This window comes from Phocoena phocoena, chromosome 19 (assembly GCF_963924675.1).
Source record: "Phocoena phocoena chromosome 19, mPhoPho1.1, whole genome shotgun sequence".
NCBI classification, from domain to species: domain Eukaryota; kingdom Metazoa; phylum Chordata; class Mammalia; order Artiodactyla; family Phocoenidae; genus Phocoena; species Phocoena phocoena.
The window spans coordinates 13,008,102-13,029,748 of record NC_089237.1 but is presented as its reverse complement, the minus strand read 5'-3'; the positions used below and the strand labels follow the sequence as shown (position 1 = coordinate 13,029,748).

General features: G+C 45.1%; 1 protein-coding gene across 1 annotated transcript in view; it reads left to right on the top strand.

Moving 5' to 3' along the window:
* Positions 1-21,647, top strand: part of B3GNTL1 (UDP-GlcNAc:betaGal beta-1,3-N-acetylglucosaminyltransferase like 1) — a 109,512-nt gene that overhangs the window by 19,194 nt on the left and 68,671 nt on the right. The window contains exon 5 of the mRNA XM_065897474.1: positions 3,952-4,016. Within this exon, the coding sequence (XP_065753546.1) occupies positions 3,952-4,016 (65 nt within the window). The remainder of the gene's footprint in view (positions 1-3,951; positions 4,017-21,647) is intronic.

Sequence of the window (21,647 nt, the reverse complement as noted above, 5' to 3'; positions counted from 1 at the left end):
TTGTCCTCCAAGACCCCTTCTCATCTTCCAGCTTTCTCTCTGCTCTTTTCTGCTGGTGTTGGGTGGTCGGGGGACTCAGTGGGTCTCACTTGCTGATTCTTGCTTGTGCACCTTGCAAGCTCACGTGGGTCTCGCCTGAGTCCTGATTTACTCAGAGTTCACACTGCCCCCCTCGATGGCACAGCTGGGATCGGAGCTCTCTGGGGCCCGTCCTCAAACAGATTTAAGCATCTCTGAACACTGGCTCTCAAGTAGGATAGTGTGCTTCTCCACGAGGGGCTTAAGTGCATCTCCTTCCACCAAGGGCAGCCAGGGCAGGTGCCCTTCACTTTACCTTTTGCAGCTTCCCGCCAGCATTTTTTTTTTTTTTGGAAGGGGGGCAGGTAGAGGGTGGATGTTGGTGAAAATGGGCTAAGAAATAGTTGGGCTTCAGAGAACGAAGCAGAGACTTCTCTCCCAGAAACTGCTCCCCTGCCGTGCCTTGCGCTCCTCACAAACAGCAGCCAGTGCGCTCTACTTAGGAAAGCAGAAAATTGTCTAAAATATTTTAGAAAAAAATGTTAAATCAGAAATAATTTTAAAATCTTGGCCTTTTAAAAGACGAAAGGCTTTTCCCTGCTATTTTAGAAGGTTCCTGTGGAAAGACCGTGTTCTCTGACACCGCACAGTGACCCCACGCAGAGGTGCCTTGTGGTGGGTGAGGGCAGCACACGGTCCTGCCTTCTGGTGCAGCCTCTGAGGTGCCGAGGATGGGCGACGGGGCAGGTGCTCGAGCGAGGGGGCTCTGAAGCCGCTGCGGGGTTGGGTCCACTGCACCCACCCCGCGCCTCCGTTTCCTTCTTTGTGAACAGGCTGTAGCAGTAGGTGCCCGTGTGGGTGTTGGGAGGGCGTAAGACAAGCTGATGTGTGCTGGGTTCCAGAGGAGGCCACACACGGTGGGCCCTTGAGAAGTCTTAGCAGCTGTTCTGTTATTGTCTTCCTCCTCCTCCATCTCATGCATATTTTTAGTATCTTCCCCCAAATTATTTCTTGTTTTCATTATCTTTAGTCTGTTTGAAATAGAACATTTTTTATACATCAGTTATTGTGCGACATCCATTTCAACCTGCTTCTGAAATGTGTGTAAACAAATGATGGTTTTTGAAACTACTATGAGCAACCTTTCAAAATATTCTTTAATTAAGATGTTTCGCATCTTCCATAGTTGAACAAAAGTAATTTAAAGGCATTTTGATGACTTGCGATTGCTTGTCTAATCTCCACTTTAAAAGCAAGTTTTATCATTCATAAAACACTTTTTAAAGAGTAGATATAACTTGAGCCATATCATATTTGTATGTATTCTATAAATAATAAAAAAGTAAATTGTAACATTGTGAAAAAATGATTCTGCTGTCTCACTGAAGTTGGATAAAGCAAGCGAATTCATGGGAATCCTGTGTTACACATAATAAAACAGTTAATTTGGATTATGTCAGAAAGGACATATTTTCCTAGAACAATATTTTCTTAAATAGGAAATGTTATATCGACTGTTGGATAATGTAGATACAAAGTGTCTATTTTCAGGAGTGTTGGGTATTTAAATTGGGTTAAGATTCATTTACTATTATTTCATATCATAATAGAGCAAAACATTTCTTAATAATGTGGTCACTTGCTAAAATTGAAATAAAACACAATCCCACCCTCTTCTCTCCAAGAGTAAGGAATGTTAATATCGCACCGAGGCGGGAGAGGCGGGAGTTTTTCCTGCTGTGGCCATGACAACCGACTCCCCTCACAAAGGGACAGACCTCCCCAAACATCAGGCCCTGGCACAAACATTTGACTTTTCAAGGCAATAATATTAAAGCAAATTCCTTATCTTTGCCAAACACAAGATTCATCGTGAGAAACTTTCAGCTTCCTTAGTAGATGCATTTTCCTTCATTAACCAAATTCTTGGGTTTGATATTTCCCCTTCTAAAACCCAACGCTAATAAAACCACTTTTAAAACACAGCTCCTGTTAATTTCAGTGTGTCTTTTCCCATTTTTCGTTTTGATTCCATGAGCTTTTTCTCTGGGCTTGCCTTGCTTTGTGGTGATGATGGAGATTTACCTATAGTTGCTAATCCATCCCCAGGGGTCAGGAGCCAGGCCCCTGTCTCCCCTTGTGTATATTTCCTTCTCTTGCTTGTTATACCTGTGGTTCTTTGAAATCTGTGACTGTCCTGCTAACTGGTTTGGGTTGGCCAAGCTCTAGGATTAATGCTGGAAATTAAGGTGCTACCTCATGTGAAAACAGCCAAAGGCACTGCTCTAGGTCACACCCTTTGAGGCCCTGCATGAGGGCCAAGGTCCTTACTTCTGGTTGCAGTGTGGTTTGTTCCAGAAAGTGGCTGAGTAACAGGAGGGACCTGCCTTCTCTTCCTGTTCCCCTTACAGCGGAAAACTGGGGAGCACCTGGGGTGAGGCCTGGGGCAGACACTTTGCTGGTGTCCCCTGGGACCAACATTTTTCGGGTTGTCTCAGCTCTGAGTAAGAGGGATTTATTGTTTTAACTCTGCCCACACCTGTTCTGCTTTGTGCGACTTTCCTCGGTGGCACCAAATCTAAGTGTCTCTGTAATACGATTCAGGCACCAGAATTTCCTTTCTAGGGAAGGTGGGAATTGTGCCCCTCGAAGGCCCCTTGGTCCCCTCTTTTGGACTAAGTGCCTCCTCTAACCTGCCCCGCCCTCAGCACGTAGACCGAACTTGCTGTGTGTTCATTTCTGCGCTCTGTTCCTTATTCGGAAGCCTTATCCTGGCTGCCCTCCCTTGAAAGCTGCCGGTCCTCCCCATGCTGCTCACTGCCCAGTTCATCACTTGGAACCCCATTCTCTCGATGGAAACTCGCGTCATCTCTCTGGCCCCCTCTGCCGTGGTCTCGTCTTCTCTCCATAAGCCTCCCTAGAGCTTCCCACCGTTCATTTGGCATTTAATATAGGTTGTCAGTTACCTCTCCTTCCAACTCAGGTCTAATCTCTGAAGGCAAGGATTCTAAAACATTTCTTAAGGTATAATATCCATACAGAAAAGTACACCTATCATCTTTGTACAGCTCAATTAATTTTCACAAACTGAACACACCGTGCAGCCAGCACCCTGATGAAGAGCGACATCACCGGCCCAGAAGCCCCCCTCCCCAAGGGAAACCGCTTCCCTGATTTCCAGGTGCGCAGGTGAATCTGCTGCCTTTGTGCTCCGTGTGCCGTCCCCACATGGTGCCTGCTCCCTGTGCTCGGCGGTGCAAGGGGCACCCACGCCGCGTGCGGCCACGATTGCCCATCCTCCTTGTGTATTTTCATACGCGTGGTGTATTTTCCATCCCAAGAGGGGTTCTTGTGCCGATCATGTCTTGGTGAAGTAGGGTCTGTACCTCCCGGAAGAGCTGGGGGTCCCAGTATGTGCAGGAACAGTGGACACTGACAGGGCCTGTACCTCATCACTGAAATATGTGTTCAGGTAACTGCCCACGAAGTGTCCAGTCCAGTGAGCTTCTACCAGCTGATCGCACGTGTGTATGTGGCCCCAACTGCCGGGTAACCATATCGTGACTTTTATCAACAGAGACTTTATAGAAAGTGTTCCTGCCAGTTCTTCTCAAGTCCTTCCATTCAGGGACATTGTAATTTTGTTTTTTAAAAGTATTCCCCAGGGTTTAGCTTAGTGCTGTACTGGATAAATGTTTGCTGACTTTATTTTCCTCCTGTGAGCACATCCTGCTTTAACACTGGTACTGGGTGGACTGTCGTCTCTTATCATTATACTTACTCCATCAGTTTCTTCTAAAGAGGCCTGATTTTTTAGTTGGTGGTGCAGAATGTTCCTAGCTTTCCTACTGTGTGCATCACACTGAATTTTATGAAACAGAATCCATTGAAAATTGAATTCTAAAAGAGCTTTTCCTTTTCTTCTTTAAACAGTCGGATATTCTAAAAATCAAGCCATAGCACAGAGCTCAGGATCTTACCTTTGCTTTTTGGATTCGGTAAGTAACTCTTTGTTTTATTTAAAATGTGTGACTATATGTTTCGAATAATTAAGAGGTATTACATTTTAGTGTGGTTCTTGAAAATCATTGTTCTAATACGTTACAATCGGCCTTTAAGGTTGATAAGTTGTTGCTGTTTAATTGCTGTAGCACCTAATGAGGGAACTGATTTTTGATAAATAGGGTTACATATAAACACAAAATTGCACAGCAGAGAAACATATAAACGAAGTGAAGATAAGCTAGGAAGGTCTTGACAAATCCAATGCTTAAAAGATTAATAACCTTAAATAGAAGTAACTCATGCAAGTTGGTGAGAAAACACAAAGAAAAATGAGTGGTAGATAAATAGGAAAGGACAGGAGTTGATACTCTCAGAGGTAGACATGCAAACAATGACCTTTAAAAAATGTTACATCGTTTGTGATCAAACACAAATTAAATTAACTGAGATACTACTTTTAAAAATCAAATTAACAAAGTTCTCTACAAATGTAGATACTCAGTGTTTGGAAATGCAATGTGAACTGGTAGCATTGACAGCATAATTTTGCATTTTGTATTAAGAACTTTAAAAATGCTTGTGCCCGGGCTTCCCCGGTGGCACAGTGGTTGAGAGTCTGCCTGCCGATGCAGGGGACGTGGGTTTGTGCCCCGGTCCGGGAAGATCCCACATGCCGCGTAGCGGCTGGGCCTGTGAGCCGTGGCTGCTGAGCCTGCGCGTCTGGAGCCTGTGCTCCGCAACGGAGAGGCCACAACAGTGAGAGGCGCACGTACCGCAAAAAAAAAAAAAAAAAAAAAAAAAAAATGCTTGTGCCCTCGACCCTGAATTTCACTTCTAGGTATCCTTGAAATTCTGAAAATGATTTATGTACAAAGAGGCTTTAGTGTTATTTATAATGATGGAAAATTAGTTAATGGAAACAAGTTAATACTGGATAGTAGATTAACAGTGAAGTGAATTGTGGTCAATCTGTATGAGAGAATTACTGTAATGCTCATAAAGAATTTTTAATAACATGACAGATGATTATGATGGGTGAGAAAAGAACACGTAATTGTATATGTAGTGTATACTCAACTATAGATTTTCTTTTTAGTGACTTTAAGGCACTCTGAGAACATTTATCTGTATGCAGTCTTCTCTTGGGCTCCTCCAGGTCTGGGGGTGAGGCGCTGCTCCAGGTCTGGGGGTGCAGGGCTCCTCCAGGATGGGGCTGCACTCCTTTTGTCTGACCACTGCCCTTTGGGCTCCTTTTCCTCTACGTGTATTTGTTTTGTTTCTTTGATTTTCCATCTTTGTGGTTTTGTTTCTTCTGCTGTGTTCGGGCTCATCCTGGTGCTCGACCTCTGACCTTAAATTGGACCCCGAGCTCCTTGCTTGCAGCCCCTCCCTTTTCTGAAGTGCAATGTAAGGCAATCGTTTTCTTCTCATGACAGCTGTGGGGTGTCCCATAAGTTCTGAGCAGAAGTTTTAGTTATCGTCGTTGTTTTCCAGTTTCCATGGTGATTTTTTTCCTCTTTGTGAATTTAGGTCCCAGGGTCTCAGGGGCACAAAACTGGATGAACCCTGACCCTGGGTTCAGGACGCCTCCTCGTCACTGGTCCATGCATCCGTCTTGTTGTTTGCTTCTGTGTCCGTGACTGTGCCTGCATGTTTATTTTGATAATGCTCGGCACCTGTGAGCCTGCTGTCTGAGGCTAACGTGAGCTCCCGGCTCCGACCTCGTTATGCTGACTTCTGCTCCTGGCAACCGCCACATGATGCCCTGTCCTCACCCCCTGCTGAGCGTTTTGGTATCTATGCAAATCTGAGAAAAATCAGTTAAAAATTCTTAGTTGTGTTTAACTTTATAAAAAGAGTACCAGGCTGTATATAATATTTTTGAACTTTTTAAACTTAAATTGTTAAGGTCCATCCATGTCGTTGCACGTCATTATAGTTCATCCTGTTGTTTTAAATTGAGGTAAAATTTATATACAGTGAAATGCAAGGTTTCAGTGTGAAAACTGTGTACAAAGTGAGCAATGTGAGGGTTTTGACACTTTTATACACCCTTATAACTAACAGCCCAGTCAGGGCGGAAGATGTTTCCGTCATCCAGAGCTGCTTCCAGACAGCGTGAGTGAAGCCACATGGTGTGACACCTGTGTTTAGCTTCCACGCCACGTCGTGGTCCCCCGTGACTGTGAGGGGTGGTGGGTCGCTCTGTGCTTTAACCCGTGGTGTGAAGCTACCGCAGTTAGTTTCTGTGCTACTGCTGGTCGACATTCGAGCAGTTGCCAGTTTGGGTTATTTTATTTTTAATTAGTTAATTTATTTGGCTGCATCGGGTCTTAGTTGCGGCATGCGGGCTCTGTGGTTGCGGCACACAGGCTTCTCTCTCTAGCTGTGGCGCACGGGCTCCAGAGCATGCGGGCTCAGTAGTTGTGGCACGCAGGCTCTCTAGTTGTGGCACACAGGCTCTAGAGTGCGCAGGCTTGGGTTGCCCCACGGCATGTGGGATCTTAGTTCCCTGACCAGGGATTGGACCCACTTCCCCTGCATTGGAAGGTGGATTCTTAATCACTAGACCACTAAGGAAGTCCCCTGTTATTTCAATAAAAGTGCCATAAACATCCTGATGTAAGTCTTTCTGTGGGTGTGTGTTTCCCTTTCTCTTGGGAAGATACCGAGGGACGGAGTTGAGGAATCGCAGGTGAAGGGACCTGGCGGGCGCAGTATGGCCGCTCTGTGTCCCTCCACCTTCTCCCAACATTGATGGGTCAGCCTTGGTTTCAACCATTCTAGCAGATGTGAAGTGCGTCTCCTTTGTTTTCATTTACATTCCCTGATGGCTAGTGATGTTGAGCACCTTCTCATCGGTTTATGGGCAATTCATAAATCCTCTTTTGTGAGATGTCCAAATCTTTGCCTATTTTTTAAAAAATGGGTTGTTTGTCTTATTCGTGAGTTATGAATGTTTGTTGTGTATTCTGGATACAAGTCCTTTGTCAGATGTGTGTTCTGAGTATTTTCTCCCTGTCTGTGGCTTGCCTTTTCATTTTTTAATGGTGTCTTTTGATGAGCAGAAGTTTAAGTCTTGATGAAGTTCAAATTATTGATTTTTCTCTTTTATAGTTAAATTTTTTTTTTCTGAGAAGTTTCTGCTTGCCCTAAAAGAGTTATTCTCTTGTTTTCTTACTTTTATGTTTAGACCCATTATCCACCTTGTGTTCATTTCTGTGTCTCATGTGGTAGGAAGCAGGCGTTAATTTTTTCATATGAATATTAAGTTGCACCAATGTTAAAGAGACTTTCTTTTCTCAATTGAATTGCCTCCGTGCTTTGTTGAGAATCAATTGGCCATGTCAGTGTAGGTTTATTTCCAGACTTTCTGTTCCATTCTGTTTCTCTATTGTCTGCAGCTCATTCATTCGTCTGCTGTACAACATTCCACTGGGCAAACACACTGCGTGTATTCACCCATATGCTCCTACTGACGGGCACCTGGGCCACTTCCACGCTCTTGCCCTTGTGAATAGCTGCTGTGGACGTTCTTGCACGCACCCCCTGTTGTACACGTATGAGAGTTCCTCTTGTGTTCACACCCAGAAGTGAGTGTCCAGGACTCAGGGGATGAGCGGGTTCGTCTGTGGGAGAGGAGCTGTGCTGCTGTCATGTGGCTGGAGACGTCCATCCCTTCTGGCAGGTCATTGTGGGTCCCGAGCCTCCCCAGCACTGGGTGTCCTCAGGCTCTTAAATCTTGTCCAGCAGGTGGGAGCAGAGTGGAGCCCCTCTGTGCTTTGATTTGTGTCCCCTGATCTCGAGCTGTGGTCAGCCTCACTCCACGTCAGTTGGCCATGTGAGTTTCCTCTTTTCGTGACACATGTTTACATCTTTTTGCCCATTTTCCTTTTTCCAACTTTGAGAAGAGTGGCAGGGATAGTACCAAAAACTCTGTTTTGAAGGCCAGCATTGCACCCATCAGCCCGGAGCACTTCCGTGTGTGTTTCCTGTAAAGAAGAACGTCTCCTCCAACCCAGAGCAGGAATGTCTCGCCGACAGGTGGCTGATACTAGCGCTCACCTCATTCACGTTTCACCCAAGGGCCCCAGAACCCATGTTGCCTTTGCCTGGGAGTCTTTCATCTCCTCCTCTGGAGCATTCCACAGCACCTCCCTGACTTTCTTCATCTTGATGTTTTCGAAGATTCCCAGGCACTTTTGTAGAATGCCCTTAAAACTGAGTAACGGTGTTGGGCCAAGTGTCTCTGTCCAGAAACCTCAGAAGGGGTGCTGCCTTCTCCTCACTGTCTCCTTGGGTGCCTGTGATTTTGATTTGCCCCAACCCTGACGATGCCCTCTGGTCACTTGATGAAGGAGGCGTTCCCCGTCTGGGAACGGGGTGTGAGGATGGTGGCAGGGTCTGCGGGGAACAGGCCTTGGCCCCTAAGTGTGTACTTGTGGGAAGAAGATGGCTGTGGTCTCCAGTGAAGGCTGGGTGCGAGTGTGCCCGCTGTGTTCTGTCTCAGCACGGGAGTGATGCCAGCGCTGCACAACCACAGATTGCGCATCAAAATGGACCATTTCTGCATGAAGAATGGGTTCATGAGGCCCCTTTGCTGGGACATCAAGGTTGCATTTTGACTTGTTAGCCACCTGGGATGCAGTCTGGTGCCCGTGTTTGGATTCAGAACACATTTCACTAGGAGTGACAACATCAGGGGAGACCAGCTCCCATGCTGCTCCTGGGACTGGAGTTCATTCATTCAGCAAATTGGTACCTGGATGTGCCAGGTGCAGCAGCGGGTGCAAGGGATACAGCAGCGAACAGACAGACGGAGACAGCGAAAGCCAGAGCTCAGGTGACTTCAGGCCCTGTGCCTCTGCTGCTTCCCTAGCCTCCCCTGAGAGCGGCCGCTTCACCTCCTGCAGCCCACGCCCTCGGGCCCTGCCCTTTCTCTCTTACACCTGCCTTACCCACCACACCATCCCCTCCGGCTTCTCAGTGATGCTCTCACCCCTCTGTGCAGTGGTGGGGCCTGCCTGCGCCTGGGATTTCCCACCCCCAGCACTTCAGATCTGCACACGGCATTTATCACCTTCAATACTGCGTTCTTCATTATCGTCATTGTCTGCCTTCCCTGATAGAATGCCAGCTGCACACAGGAGGGAATAGGCCCTGTTTTATCACTGATGTTTCTGAAGCACCTGGAACCTGGCAAATAGTAGGTATTAATAGATACTTGTTAAATGAATGAGTGGAGTTCGGGTTTATGTGTTCAATTTAAATGGTTCCGTTAGACTGAATTAGATACTTCTGTATACTTATCTTGGAACCCAGCCATCCTGTTGGCTGTCATTTCCATGGAGAGCAATGTTCTGAGTTTCTCAGTCTGTTTACAGATTGACTTTCAGAGCCCATCACTGTAGTGCAGCTCTTCAGAGAGTGTGCTCTTAGTAGCTGTCCTGCAGGCTGCTGCCTGGGGGCCAATAGTGCCTTTCCAGAGTGTTGGAAGGGCCTCCCGGGGTGACCTCAGTGTCACTCCTAGTCCCAGATGTGTCCAAGGATATTTGTTTTGGAGAGAAAGCAAGTCACACAAAGACCCCGATTATCTCAGAAGGTGTCTGTCAGCAGTGTTTTGGGTGAGCAGGAGGTCGACACCCATCCCCTGTGGGAAGTTGAAGTCCGCAGAGACAGTCCCTCCAAGCCCAGGAGGCAAAGCAGAAAGCTCAGGGACACAGGGATTTGCCCCAGAAGAAACCCATGCAGAGTGGGGCTGGTGCCTCCCACAAGGGCCTGCAGGGCTCTGGCCTATGGCCTTCAGACAGAGGACCCACGCTGTGTGATCTGGGCACCATCATCAGGAAATAAATTCTACTTAGAAGGGGGTGTCTGTGGCCTTTCCTAAAAATGTGTTTTGCATTTGCTTATGTCGTCTTTGATTTCTTTCATCAGCATTTTGTGGTTTTTGGATACAGATCACGTACATATTTTGTTAAGTTTGCACCAACATACTTCATTTTCTTTGGAGCAGTTGTTTGTGGACATAATATCTCTAATTTCTATGTTCGTTGTTAGTATATAGATATGTGATTATTTTATGTGTTGATCTTGTAGAACTCACTGGTTCTAGGTTTTTAGATTAGATTCCTGAGGATTTTCTAGGTGGACAATCACATCATCTGCAAATGGGAGCAGTTTTATTTCTTCTTCTCTCATCTGGAGGCCTTTTATTTGCCTTTCTTGCCTTATTGCTCTGGCTGGAACTTCCATGCACGTGGAGCAGACATCTTCACTTCCTCCTGACCTGGGAGGAAGCAGTAGCTTTTCACGTTGTGCGTCATCCTCTGTTCCTAACTTGCTGAGAATTTTTATCATGGACAGGTGTTGGATTTTGTTGCATGCTTTTTCTGTGTCAGTTGGAACTTATTGGTTTTTAAAATATGTTTTTTACCGAAGATTTATAAGATTTTTTCCATCTTCTTGGAATTTGGGAATTTTTCTGTGTGTGTCAGGAATCATTTCTGGAACGTGGTGGGCTCTTCCAAAGTACAGACTCAAGGTTTTTTCAAATGAGATGAATTTTTCTATATTGGCTCTTAATTTCTTTCTCTTAGCTTGTTTTCTTCTTTTGGCTTCTCGTGTTTGAATGTTGGGTCTTGCAGTTTGCTCACTTCCCTTTTGATTTCTGTTTCTCTGTAACTTTGAATATTATAATTCGACCTTCCAGTTCATTTACTCAGTTGTGGGCTGTGACCACCCCTTTCATCTTCGCCATTGCTGTTAGAAGTTAGATGTTATGCTTTCCATTCCTCCGTGTTCTAGGACATCTTTGAGAGCTCCTCTTTTCTGTCCTCTCCTCCGGCAGCGCTAGAGAGCTGCCACTTCGCTCTGTGTCCTGGGTCCTCGTAAGCGCATTAATGGTTGATTTTGTTTGTTTATGACTCTCTGCACCCTTGGAGGCCAGGCCACACCATCCGGGGGCTGTGGCAGCAGGCGTGCCAGGAGGTGTGGGGTCTCCACTCCTGGGACTGAGCCCTTTTATCCACGGGTGGGTGGCCTCTGCTGGGCCTGGGAGAGACCTGCTTCCAGGTGTCCTGGGTTTCTGACCTGTTCAAAACCCAGTTCTTTCCCAGCCTCAGGGGTGAAGAGAAACTTAATCGCCTGGCTACCCCTTTCCCCAGTCCTCCCGGCAGATCTGCTGACCTTCCTGGTGCGCTTGGGCACCTCAGCCCTCCCCAGGGTGTCTGCGGACCTGGAGGCTCCTGGAGCATGCATTTGGTCTTGGGGCTGCTGGCTGCTCTCCCCTCAAGTTGTGCAGTTGTGGCCTTTTGCTGCCCTCTGGGCTGGCCGATGTGTTCAGTGTTGGAGTGTATCAAGCATGAGGTCTCGGCCCCGTGTTTGCAGCACTGTGGTCACCTCCCCACTCCCTCTCTCAGCAGCACAGCATCTGCTTGCCTGGCTGCAGAAGGTGGCTTAGGCCATGCTGACTGTCAGAGGGCAGCGGGGGCCTCCCTCACCACATCCAGGACAGGAGGCTCAGCCCGGGTCTTCCGTGTTCCAGGAGTGTTATCAACGCACTTAGATTTGCCAAAGTCATCTTCGTTTCATGGTGGGGTCAGCTTCCTGGACTGTCCCCACTTTTCCTTCCAAGCAGGCGTTTATACCCAGTAGGTTTTATCGTCCTGTGAAGTGTGCTCCACTGAGGCCATGGAGGCTGTGAGCTCACCCTCCCACCCACGCCTGCCGTCCGTCTCGGGTCCTGGAACAGTGTTCTGCTACAGTGCAGAGAAGCAGCACAGCACCTCCGATGGCGTCTGTGTTTAAGTTAGAAACGGGGGTGCCCACCTGGAAGATAGCCTGGCACGGCGGCAGTTCCTAAGCTGGCTGCAGGAAGATCCACGTGAAGGGTGATCTCTCTAAGATATGGCGCTACATGCTAGCGGGGATCTGTTGAATCCACTGGGCTTTTCTCTTGAGTTTCCCAGCTTCCAGCTGTCGGGGCTAGTGGAGGACGCGGTGCTGGGGGAACAGAGGAGGCTGCCCTTGCTGGGTGCCCGCGGGCTGCCTGCCCAGGCCCCAGGGGAGTCTCCTTCCTGACAACTGGGAGAGCTGCTCGGCCACCTGGACACGCAGGGGGAGGTCTTGCTCTCAGGCGGAACTGTCCTGGACCTTCGTGTTCCTGGCTCTTGTACACCCTGCCCTGACCCCGTTCACCTCCGGGTCTAAAAGGAAGCGTGGGACAGAGCAGGGTCCTGCTGGGTCAGGCCTGAGTCCTCCCCATGCCATGCCCACCGCAGTCTGGCTTTTTTTCTCTGTGAGATCAGAGAAGGAACCAGCACAGAATCTGGGTGGTGGGCTGGGGAGGGGGAAGGGGGGATCTTTTAAGTAACTGATTTGCAGGTGACTGAAAAAATGATTTCGGCCTCTTTTGCCATTAAACATTTTTTCCAAACTACTGGTAAGTTGAAGCATTGACTGATGTAGATATTAGCGGTTTGTGTTTCTATTTCCCCTCCAGTTCTTCCCTGCGCGTGTGGGGAGGGGGTGGAATGTTGAGACAGCAGGAAGAGGATTGAGTGCCTCCCGCCACGTCCCTCCTGGGAGTGGAACACGAGACCACGCACTTTACTTTGAGGGTTTTTGAGAGCAAAGCATTTGACCACAGGGCATGGTGGTTACCACGAGGCTACTGAATAGTGTTATTTTCACTATATTTGGAATGGTGTACTAGCCAGTAACTTATTAAATGCAGATGTTGCCAGCCGAGTGAGGAAGTTTGTTTCTCCTGTCTCTGCATCGCATGCCACCTAATTTTTTAAAACTTTACTGAAGTATAGTTGATTTACAATGTTGTGTTAATTTCTGCTGAACAGCAAAGTGAGTCAGTTATACATATTTATATTCTTTTCCATATTCTTTTCCAGTATGGTTTATCACAGCATATTGAATATCTTTCCCTGTAGCCACCTGATTTTTATGTTTGACTTGTCAATTTTAGCATGGGATCATTCAGAAAAGAATATTGGTATCAGCTAGAGATAATCTGCTACAACTTTAGAAAACAGTTGAGAGATGTGGTGCGTTCAGGTCTGGAACAGGTGGAGGCTGCTGCTTTTCCAGGCGTGTCACCTAGAAATTTCAGCTCTGCGGATAAGTACTGTTGCCCCCCAAAGCAGGAGACAAGTTGCTTGGAAGCCCCAGGAGAGGTGCAACCAGGCCGGGAGGAACCAGAGCATGGGGCACTGGGGACCCTCCAGGTCCCTTCTCCCTGCCAGCCTCGTTGTCCCTGAGTCCTCACCCCTGTCTTATAGCTGCTGGTGGGCAGGAGGTTGTGCGTTTTCATGTGAATATGTGAATTGAGCTGAACTTCAGTTGTTTTAAAATCAAAGGCAATTTTGCCACGTTTTAAAGTTATACTTTTCCTTCTGTCTTCAACAGCGTAACATGGTAAACAAACACTCCCCCTCCCTTAAAATAAATAATTGACAGGAAATTCAAAGTTTTCTGTAGAAATTCTTTTACAGACTTTATCGACTAATTTGAGTGTGTTGATGCCGCTGTGTGGTATGGGGGGGGTTGGTAGGTGGCAGGGTGCTCTTAGCTGGATTCACTAAGAAGCTATGTTGCAGACTTCCAGTCCTGAAAGCCCGGAGGTTTGTTGCCTGCAGGGGCCACGCTGGGAGCAGCAGTCAGGATGGCCAGCCCTGCCTGCCTCTCCTTCTCCGAACACATCACTCACTTTCCTTTCTGCTCTCCCCCACCTTTTCTTTCCTGAGAAAAAAATTATGGGCTTGTGTTTCAGACCCAAGGCCTGGAGGTATCAGCTGGCTCAGGAACAGGGCCATGTGATTTTAGTGGTGGCTCTTCCCAAGGAGGCTCAAGAAACAGGTGATGACCTTAATTTAATGAGGTGGAGGAATGGGCGACCCCTTACTTGATGGCAGCTGCCAATCGGTAAATATCCATGTGTGTAGACTCCTCTACTCCTGTTCTTTTTTTTTTCTGCGGTACGCGGGCCTCTCACTGTTGTGGCCTCTCCCGATGCGGAGCACAGGCTCCGGACGCGCAGACTCAGCGGCCATGGCTCACAGGCCCAGCTGCTCTGCGGCATGTGGGGTCTTCTTGGACCGGGGCACGAACCCATGTCCCCTGCATCGGCAGGCGGACTCTCAACCACTGCGCCACCAGGGAAGCCCTACTCCGGTTCTTTGAAAGAAGAAATAGTCCTTATTCTTAACACTCATGTTCAGAAAGATTTTCCTTGAACAGAGGAAAGACAGAAAATAGTTGAAGACAGACCTGAGACGTCTCGGCACTGTAGCTACTCACACTCCCTCGAGGCCAGTCCCTCGGCACGCCACACGCTCTTGTTTTTGTCACCACCATAACCTGTTGTGCCTGGAAAGCTCTGCTCTTGCTAAGTGCCACTAAACTTGATTTTTAAAAAAAAATGATGCCTCAGACAGTAGTGAGCTTTTGAGATATTTGTACAGAGTGCTTTCATTTTAAGGCTTAGGAAAGGGGGATGACCCGGGTGTTTGCTCAGCTGCTCCTTCCCAGCACTGGTTCCGAAACTGCTGGCCAGGGGGAGAGCTTGCTGGAGACGGAGATTGGGCGCCCGCTGCTGCAGGCACTCACACTCCCGGGCTCCCCGACAGACTCAGCTTTCATGAGCTCCAAAGTGGTTCTTGGCGGCCAGCATGGGCTGTGTGGGCCTTGGGTGGCCTCCACCTAAGAACTTGCATTTTCCCACGTTCTGGTTCTCAGGTAGGTCAGTGCTGGACCGTGTTGTCCCAGGTACTCCATCCATGGTGTTCCCGAAGTCCTAGCGGTCATCTTGTCCATTGCGGAATCTGACTCTTACTGTTCGTTTTTCTGTCCCTCTCTGTCTTACCAAACTGCGGGGGCTGTGAGAGCAGAGGTCTCTGTCTCCTGCACAGGGTGTCCTGGGCCCCGGTGGGCACTACGTCGGAGCTGCCTGCCCTGCAGAGCCCACAGCCAGGGTGGGCTTGCAGAGAAGAGGAGGCAGAATTGTAAGGAAAGATGGTGTGGATTCCACCCTGGAGAGGGCGCGGTTCACTCTGCATGCATGCGCTCCGGGTGGACCCCAGTCCGGCTCAGGACCAGAACCAGGACCAGGGCCAGTGCCGGGCGTGTCCTCCCACCGAGACTCCCTCCGCCCCCCTTCCTGCCAATCTCTTGCTGGTGGGAGGGAATTCTTGTCTTCTCTCCTAACTGAAGGTAATTCCTTCCTCCACTCCCCCAGGACAGAGCAAGTGGCAGGGGCGGGGCTCCAGGAAGAAAGGGGTGGAGCTGGGGCAGAGCAAGAAGCAGTGGTGGGGTGTTGGCAGCACTTGGGTTCTGGGTTCTGTTGGAAGTGCTGTCAGCAGAGGAAAATGCACGACTTGAATTTGTGCGTATATGGTAACATTGCACGTTTGATTCTAAGTTATTTTTGTATTCTTATGCTATAATTATAGCTGTAGAAAAATTATATATGTGTATAGATAGGGACTAGAAGGGAACTTAGAACGGTGAAAATAGTACGTTCTGAGGATGATGATGTTGTGTAATGTATAATACTGAACATTTCTGGTATTTCTGCTATGGAGCTTGTTCAGTAAACCCAGAATTATAATATTTTCAAAAAGCATCATGGAGTGAAGTCAGATTAAGTTTTTTCTAAATACTGAGTTTACTTTATTAGAGACATTATACTTTAAAAATCCACTGGACTGGGATATTACTTACATATAATAAAGTACACTCATTTAAGTGTATATTCAATGAGTTTGAGAAATGTATAAAAACCATCTCAGTCAAGTTTAGAACGTTTCCATTGCCCCAAACAGTTTCCACATGCCTCTTTACAATCATTCCCCCACTCCCTGAAGCAACTACACATGTAATTTCTTTAGGTTAGTAATCTAATTATCTGTTCTTTCGACAGATTAGATTTTCCCCCTGTTCTAGAACCTCATATAAATGGAATCATACAGTATATATTCTTGTGGTTGGCTTCTTTTGCTCATCGTGTGTTTTTGAGATTTACCCGTGTTGTTGCTTATATGCCAATAACTCAGTTTTTTTATTGCTGAGTAGTGTATTCAAATGCGTGGATAAACCGAAATTGTTTATTTATATAGCCATCCGTTGATGTACATTTGGATTGCTTTCCAGGATTTGGCTATTATGAGTAAAGATGCTGTGAAAATTTGTGTACAAGTCTTACCATGGACATTTGTGTTCGTTTCTCATGGGTAAATATCTAGAGATAGAACTGCTGGGTGCTATAATACATGTACATTTAACTTTGTGAGAAACTTCAAAACTGTCTTGCAAAGAGACTGAGCCATTTTACACTCCCCCCCAGCAATTTGCGAGAGTTCCAGTGGTTTTGTATTGTTACAACACTTGGAATCATCTTTTAAATTTGAGCCTTTCTAGTGTGCATGTAGTTCTGTCTCATTGTTTTAGCTTGCATTTCCCTGATGACTAAATATGTCGAACATTTATTCAGGTGCTCAGTGATCATGTGTATATCTTCCTGTGTGAAGTGTCCGTTCAAATCTTTTGATTATTGTTTTTATTAAGTTCTTTGTCGTAGTGTTGAGTTTTTAGATATAAAAACTAAATTCTGTATGTAAGTTCTTTCTCCCAGTTTAGTTTGCCTGTTTATCTTCTTAATTTCCTAAAACCACCTTTTGATGAACAGAAGTTGTTATAAAGTCCATTTTCCAGTTTTTCCTTTAAAGAATTAGGCTTTCTGTGTCCCATCTAAGAACCTACGAAATTGTTTTCTACCCCAAGACTTTCTTATCTGTTTTCTCCTAGAAGTTTTATAGTTTTATCTTACACATTTAGATCTGTTATCTATTTTTAAGTTAATTTGAGGGTATGATGTAAAGTAGGGACTGAGGATCATTTTTTCCCCTATGATAACTGGTGGTTACTATCCTTTCCCTATTGAATTACCTTGGCACTTTTGTTGAAAATCAATGACTGAAAGAAATATAGATCCATTTCATTTCTGGACTCTCTGTTCTGTTCCATTGTTCTTTTTATCTATCTTTATACCAAATCCATACTGTCTTGATTACTGTAGCAGCTGTAGTGATAAAGCTACAATGTCGTTTTATTGAAAAAATCAGGTATATAAGTCCTCCAACTTTGTTCTTCCTTTTCAAAATTGTTTTCACATCTGTTTAGGTCTTTTGGATTTCTGCAAAAGTTTAGAATCAGCTTGTCAAGCCTGCTTGGATTTTTATTGGAATTGAATTGATTTTATAGTTCTGTTTGGGAATCTTAATGTTGAATCTTCTAATACATAAACATGATGTATCTCTCAATTTATTTGGGCCTTCTTAAATTTCTCTTGGAAATGTTTTGTAGTTTTTAGTATACAGGTCTTACATAAATTTAACAAAATACTTCCCAAGTATTTTATGAGTTTTGGTGTTATTGAAAATGGTATTAACAAGTTGTCCCCCAGTTTTATAGTTGTATTGCTATAACTATACTAAATTACCTTATTAGTTCTAGTTTTGTTTTGTCTTGTTTTTGTTTTTTGGGGTAAGAACTCACTATGAAGTGACCACGGCACGTGTGAGTAAAGACTGCCCCTTTCTCTCTGGTCCGTGTGCCTTTATTCCTTATTCTTGGCCCGTTATCCTGGCTGGGACAACTGCCCCACCCCACCCCCCCATGCAACACTGAATAGAAGTGGTTCTGGTGACAGTCCTTGTCATGTTCAGATTTTTATTTGTTTCATCATTTACAGTACATTAAGTTTACTGTAAAATTTACAGTAGATTAAATTGTATGGAGCAGAAGTCGCTCCTTTTCATTGCTGTTTAATATTCCACGATATGAATATGCCCAGTTTATCCATTCTTCCGTTTGGACACTTGGGTGTTTGAGCAATGCTGCCAAGAAATCCTTGTGCATATATCTTGGTGCACACACACAAATGCACATGTAGGGGTGGAACTGGGATGTCTCTGTGTACCCGTGTTCAGTGGATGCTGCCAGGTTCCCACAGTGGCTGGTCAGTTTGTGCTCCCTCCAGTGTACAGGCATCCTGGCTGATTTGTATCCTTCCTCACAGATCTGCATGCTGTCTTTTTTTTTTTTTTTTTTTTTGCGGTGAATGGGCCTCTCACTGTTGTGGCCTCTCCCGTTGCAGAGCACAGGCTCCGGATACGCAGCCTCAGCGGCCATGGCTTACGGGCCCAGCCGCTCCGCAGCATGTGGGATCTTCCCAGACTGGGCACAAACCCGTGTCCCCTGTATCGGCAGGCGGACTCTCAACCACTGCACCACCAGGGAAGCCCTCTGCATGCTGTCTTTAGCCCAGCATGAATGTGCGTATGGCCTGCTTCTGGCCTGTGTGTTCTGTCCAGTTGGGTTATTGATCTGTCCTCTTGTCTGCCGATACCACAGTGTAGCTTTAGAGAACATAGTGTAATTTGATGTTATATGTTTTCTTGTTCATCTACCTAATATTTTGGGCTGTTTTTTAAAAATCTTTTTGCATTTTTATATAAATGTCAGAGCAATTTTGTTAATTTTCACAAAATCCCCTCTGAGGATTTTGACTGGAATTATATTGAATCTATGGATCAATTAGGTGAGAACTAACTTCTTTACGATATTGAGTCTTCCTAACAATGAAAATATGTTCGTTGATTTATTTAGGTCTTCTTTAATTTCCCTCAATAGGCGTGAGTAGTTTTCATAGCAGAGGGCTTACAAGTCCTTTGTTAAATTAATACCTTGGTATTTGATATTTTAAAAAACATTTTTATCAGCTTTACTGAGATGTAATTCACATCCACCCATTTAAAGTGTACAATCCAGTGGTTTTCAGTATATTCATGATGTTGTGCAACCATCACCACAGTCTAATTTTAGACCTTTTCCATCACCACAAAATTAAACCCCATACCTATTAGTAATCACCCCCTCATTCCCCCATCTCCTAGCCATGGGCAACCACTAAGCTCTTTTCTGTCTCTATGGATTTGCCTGTTCTGGACTTTTCATATACATGGAGTCTACACTGTGTGGTCTCTGTGACTGGCTTCTTTTACTTAGCATGATGTTTTCAAAGTTCATCATGTTATAGCGCGTGTCATGACTTCATTTCTCTTTACTGTTGCGTAATAGTCCATCTTATGAATATACTTTTTTTGGTCTATTTACTAGTTGATGAACATTTGGGTTATTTCCACTTTTTGACTATTATAAATAATGCTGCTATAAACATTCCTGTACAAGTTTTTGTGTGGATAGATGTTTTCAGTTCCACCTAGGAGTGGAATTGCTGGATCACATGGTAACTCTGATTTTAACATTTTGAGGAACTGCCAAAATGTTTCCCAGAGTGACTATACCATTTTACATTCTCACCAAAGAGTTATTTGATCTTTTTTGATACTGTTGTAAGAGGCATCATTTTTAAAAATTTTGTACATACAAAGAAATTATTTATTGATCTTGTATCCAGAAAGCTTATTATTATTTTTTATAAATACCATCTATTCTCTTTATTAATCTTTTTTTTTTTTTTTTTGGTGCGTTGGGTCTTTGTTGCTGCGCACGGGCTTTCTCTAGTTGCGGCAAGTGGGAGCTCCTCTTCGTTGTGGTGCACGGGCTTCTCACTGCGGTGGCTTCTCTTGTTGCAGAGCACGGGCTCTAGGTGCACGGGCTTCAGTAGTTGTGGCTCTAGAGTGCAGGCTCAGTAGCTGTGGCGCACGGGCTTAGTTGCTCAGCAGCATGTGGGATCTTCCCAGAACAGGGCTCGAACCCGTGTCCCCTGCATTGGCAGGCGGATTCTTAACCACTGTGCCACCAGGGAAGCCCCCAGAAACCTTATTAAATTCATTTTTAATTCTAATATTTCTCTGTTGATTATTTTGGGTTCTTTATGTAAGCAATCACTTTTTCTCTTTCTAGTAAGCCTTGTATCTTTTATTCTTCTTTTTTTTGGACTCAAGTCTCCAGTGAATTCTTAAATAGAAATCATGATAATGGGCATTCTTGTTTCCTTCACAGTCGCAAAGAGAGCACTGAAACCTTTCACTGTTAATTAAGTACAATATGTTGTTTACTGTAGATTTTTTTCGTATATAGCCTTAATAAGTTCTCTCCAAAAGCTGAAGAAATATAGGATGCCCTGAGACAGAGAAAGGGTACTGGGATTGGGTGGAAATGCTTCAGAAAAGTGTCATTTCTGTTCTCCTCCATTTTAACTGCTCTCCCCCCGCTGTGAGCTCCATCCCTCTGCAGTTGTCACTCACAGGACTTCCATTTAGGATCTGTCCTTCGATTGAATGCCAGTAACACTCACCTCTGCAATAGAATGAAAGATCTTCAGTGTCGGGAAGGATGTTGTGTCTTCAGGGTGGCCTGGTTACTGCTAGATATAGAACTTGTAAATATTTTCTCCCAGTTTGTGGTGGCCTTTTTACTTTCTTGATAAATTTATACCTAAATTAAAACACAAAATTTTTAACTTTTGAAGAAGCCCAATTTGTCAAATTTTTCTTTTCATCATTTGTGCCTTTGTTTTCATATCTAAGAATTCTTTGCTTAATTCAAAATAACCAATATTTGCTCCAAGTTTTTTTACCTAAGATTTTTAAATTTTAGCTCTTATATTTAGGTCTGTGATCTATTTTGAGTTAATTTTTGTGTGTGATGAGGGTCTGCATTTACCTTTTCCCTGTGGTGATCCACTTGTCCTAGCAGTTTGTTGAAAAGACTATCCTTTTCCCATTGAACTGCCTTGAATCAACCATAATTGCAAAGGTTATTTCTCTATTGTCAGTTATGTTCTACTGATCTCTATATTTATCTTTTTTGTTTGTTTGTTTGTTTGCGGTACGCGGGCCTCTCACTGTTGTGGCCTCTTCTGTTGCGGAGCACAGGCTCCGGACGCGCAGGCTCAGCAGCCATGGCTCACGGGCCCAGCCACTCCGCAGAATTTGGGGAAAATTGCTTTGCTGAAGAATTGAGTCTTCCAGTCCATCAATATGGGATGTCTACCTGTTCATTTAGGTCTTTAACTTCCTTCAGCAATGTTTTGTAATTTTCACCATACAAGTCTTGTACTTCCTTTGTTAAATTTATACCTCAATATTTCGTTCTTTTGATGCTATTGTGAATGTAAAATTTTCTGAATTTTATTTCAGATTCTTCAATGCCAGTATATAGAAATACCATTGATTTTTGTATCTTGATCTTATATTATGTGACCTTGCTGAAACTAATTCCAGTAGTTTTTTGGTGGATTCCTTAGGGTTTTCTAAATACAAGATCATGTTGTCTGCAAACTGAGGCAGTTTCTTCCTGTCTGATCTGGATGCCTTTTACTTCCCTTTCTTGCCTGATTGCACTGACCAGAACTGCAGTGCTCTACAGCAGTCACAAGAGCAGATATCGTCCCTGTTTCCAACCTCAGGGAAAGCATTCCATCACCCACCATTAAGATGTAGCTGTAGGGGTTTTGTAGATGCTTTTTATTGGGCTGGGGAAGTTCCTTTCCATTCCTACTTTGTTGAGAATTTTTATCATGAATGACCATTAGATTTTGTGAAATGCTTTTTCTGTGCTTACTGAGATCGTCATGTAGTGAT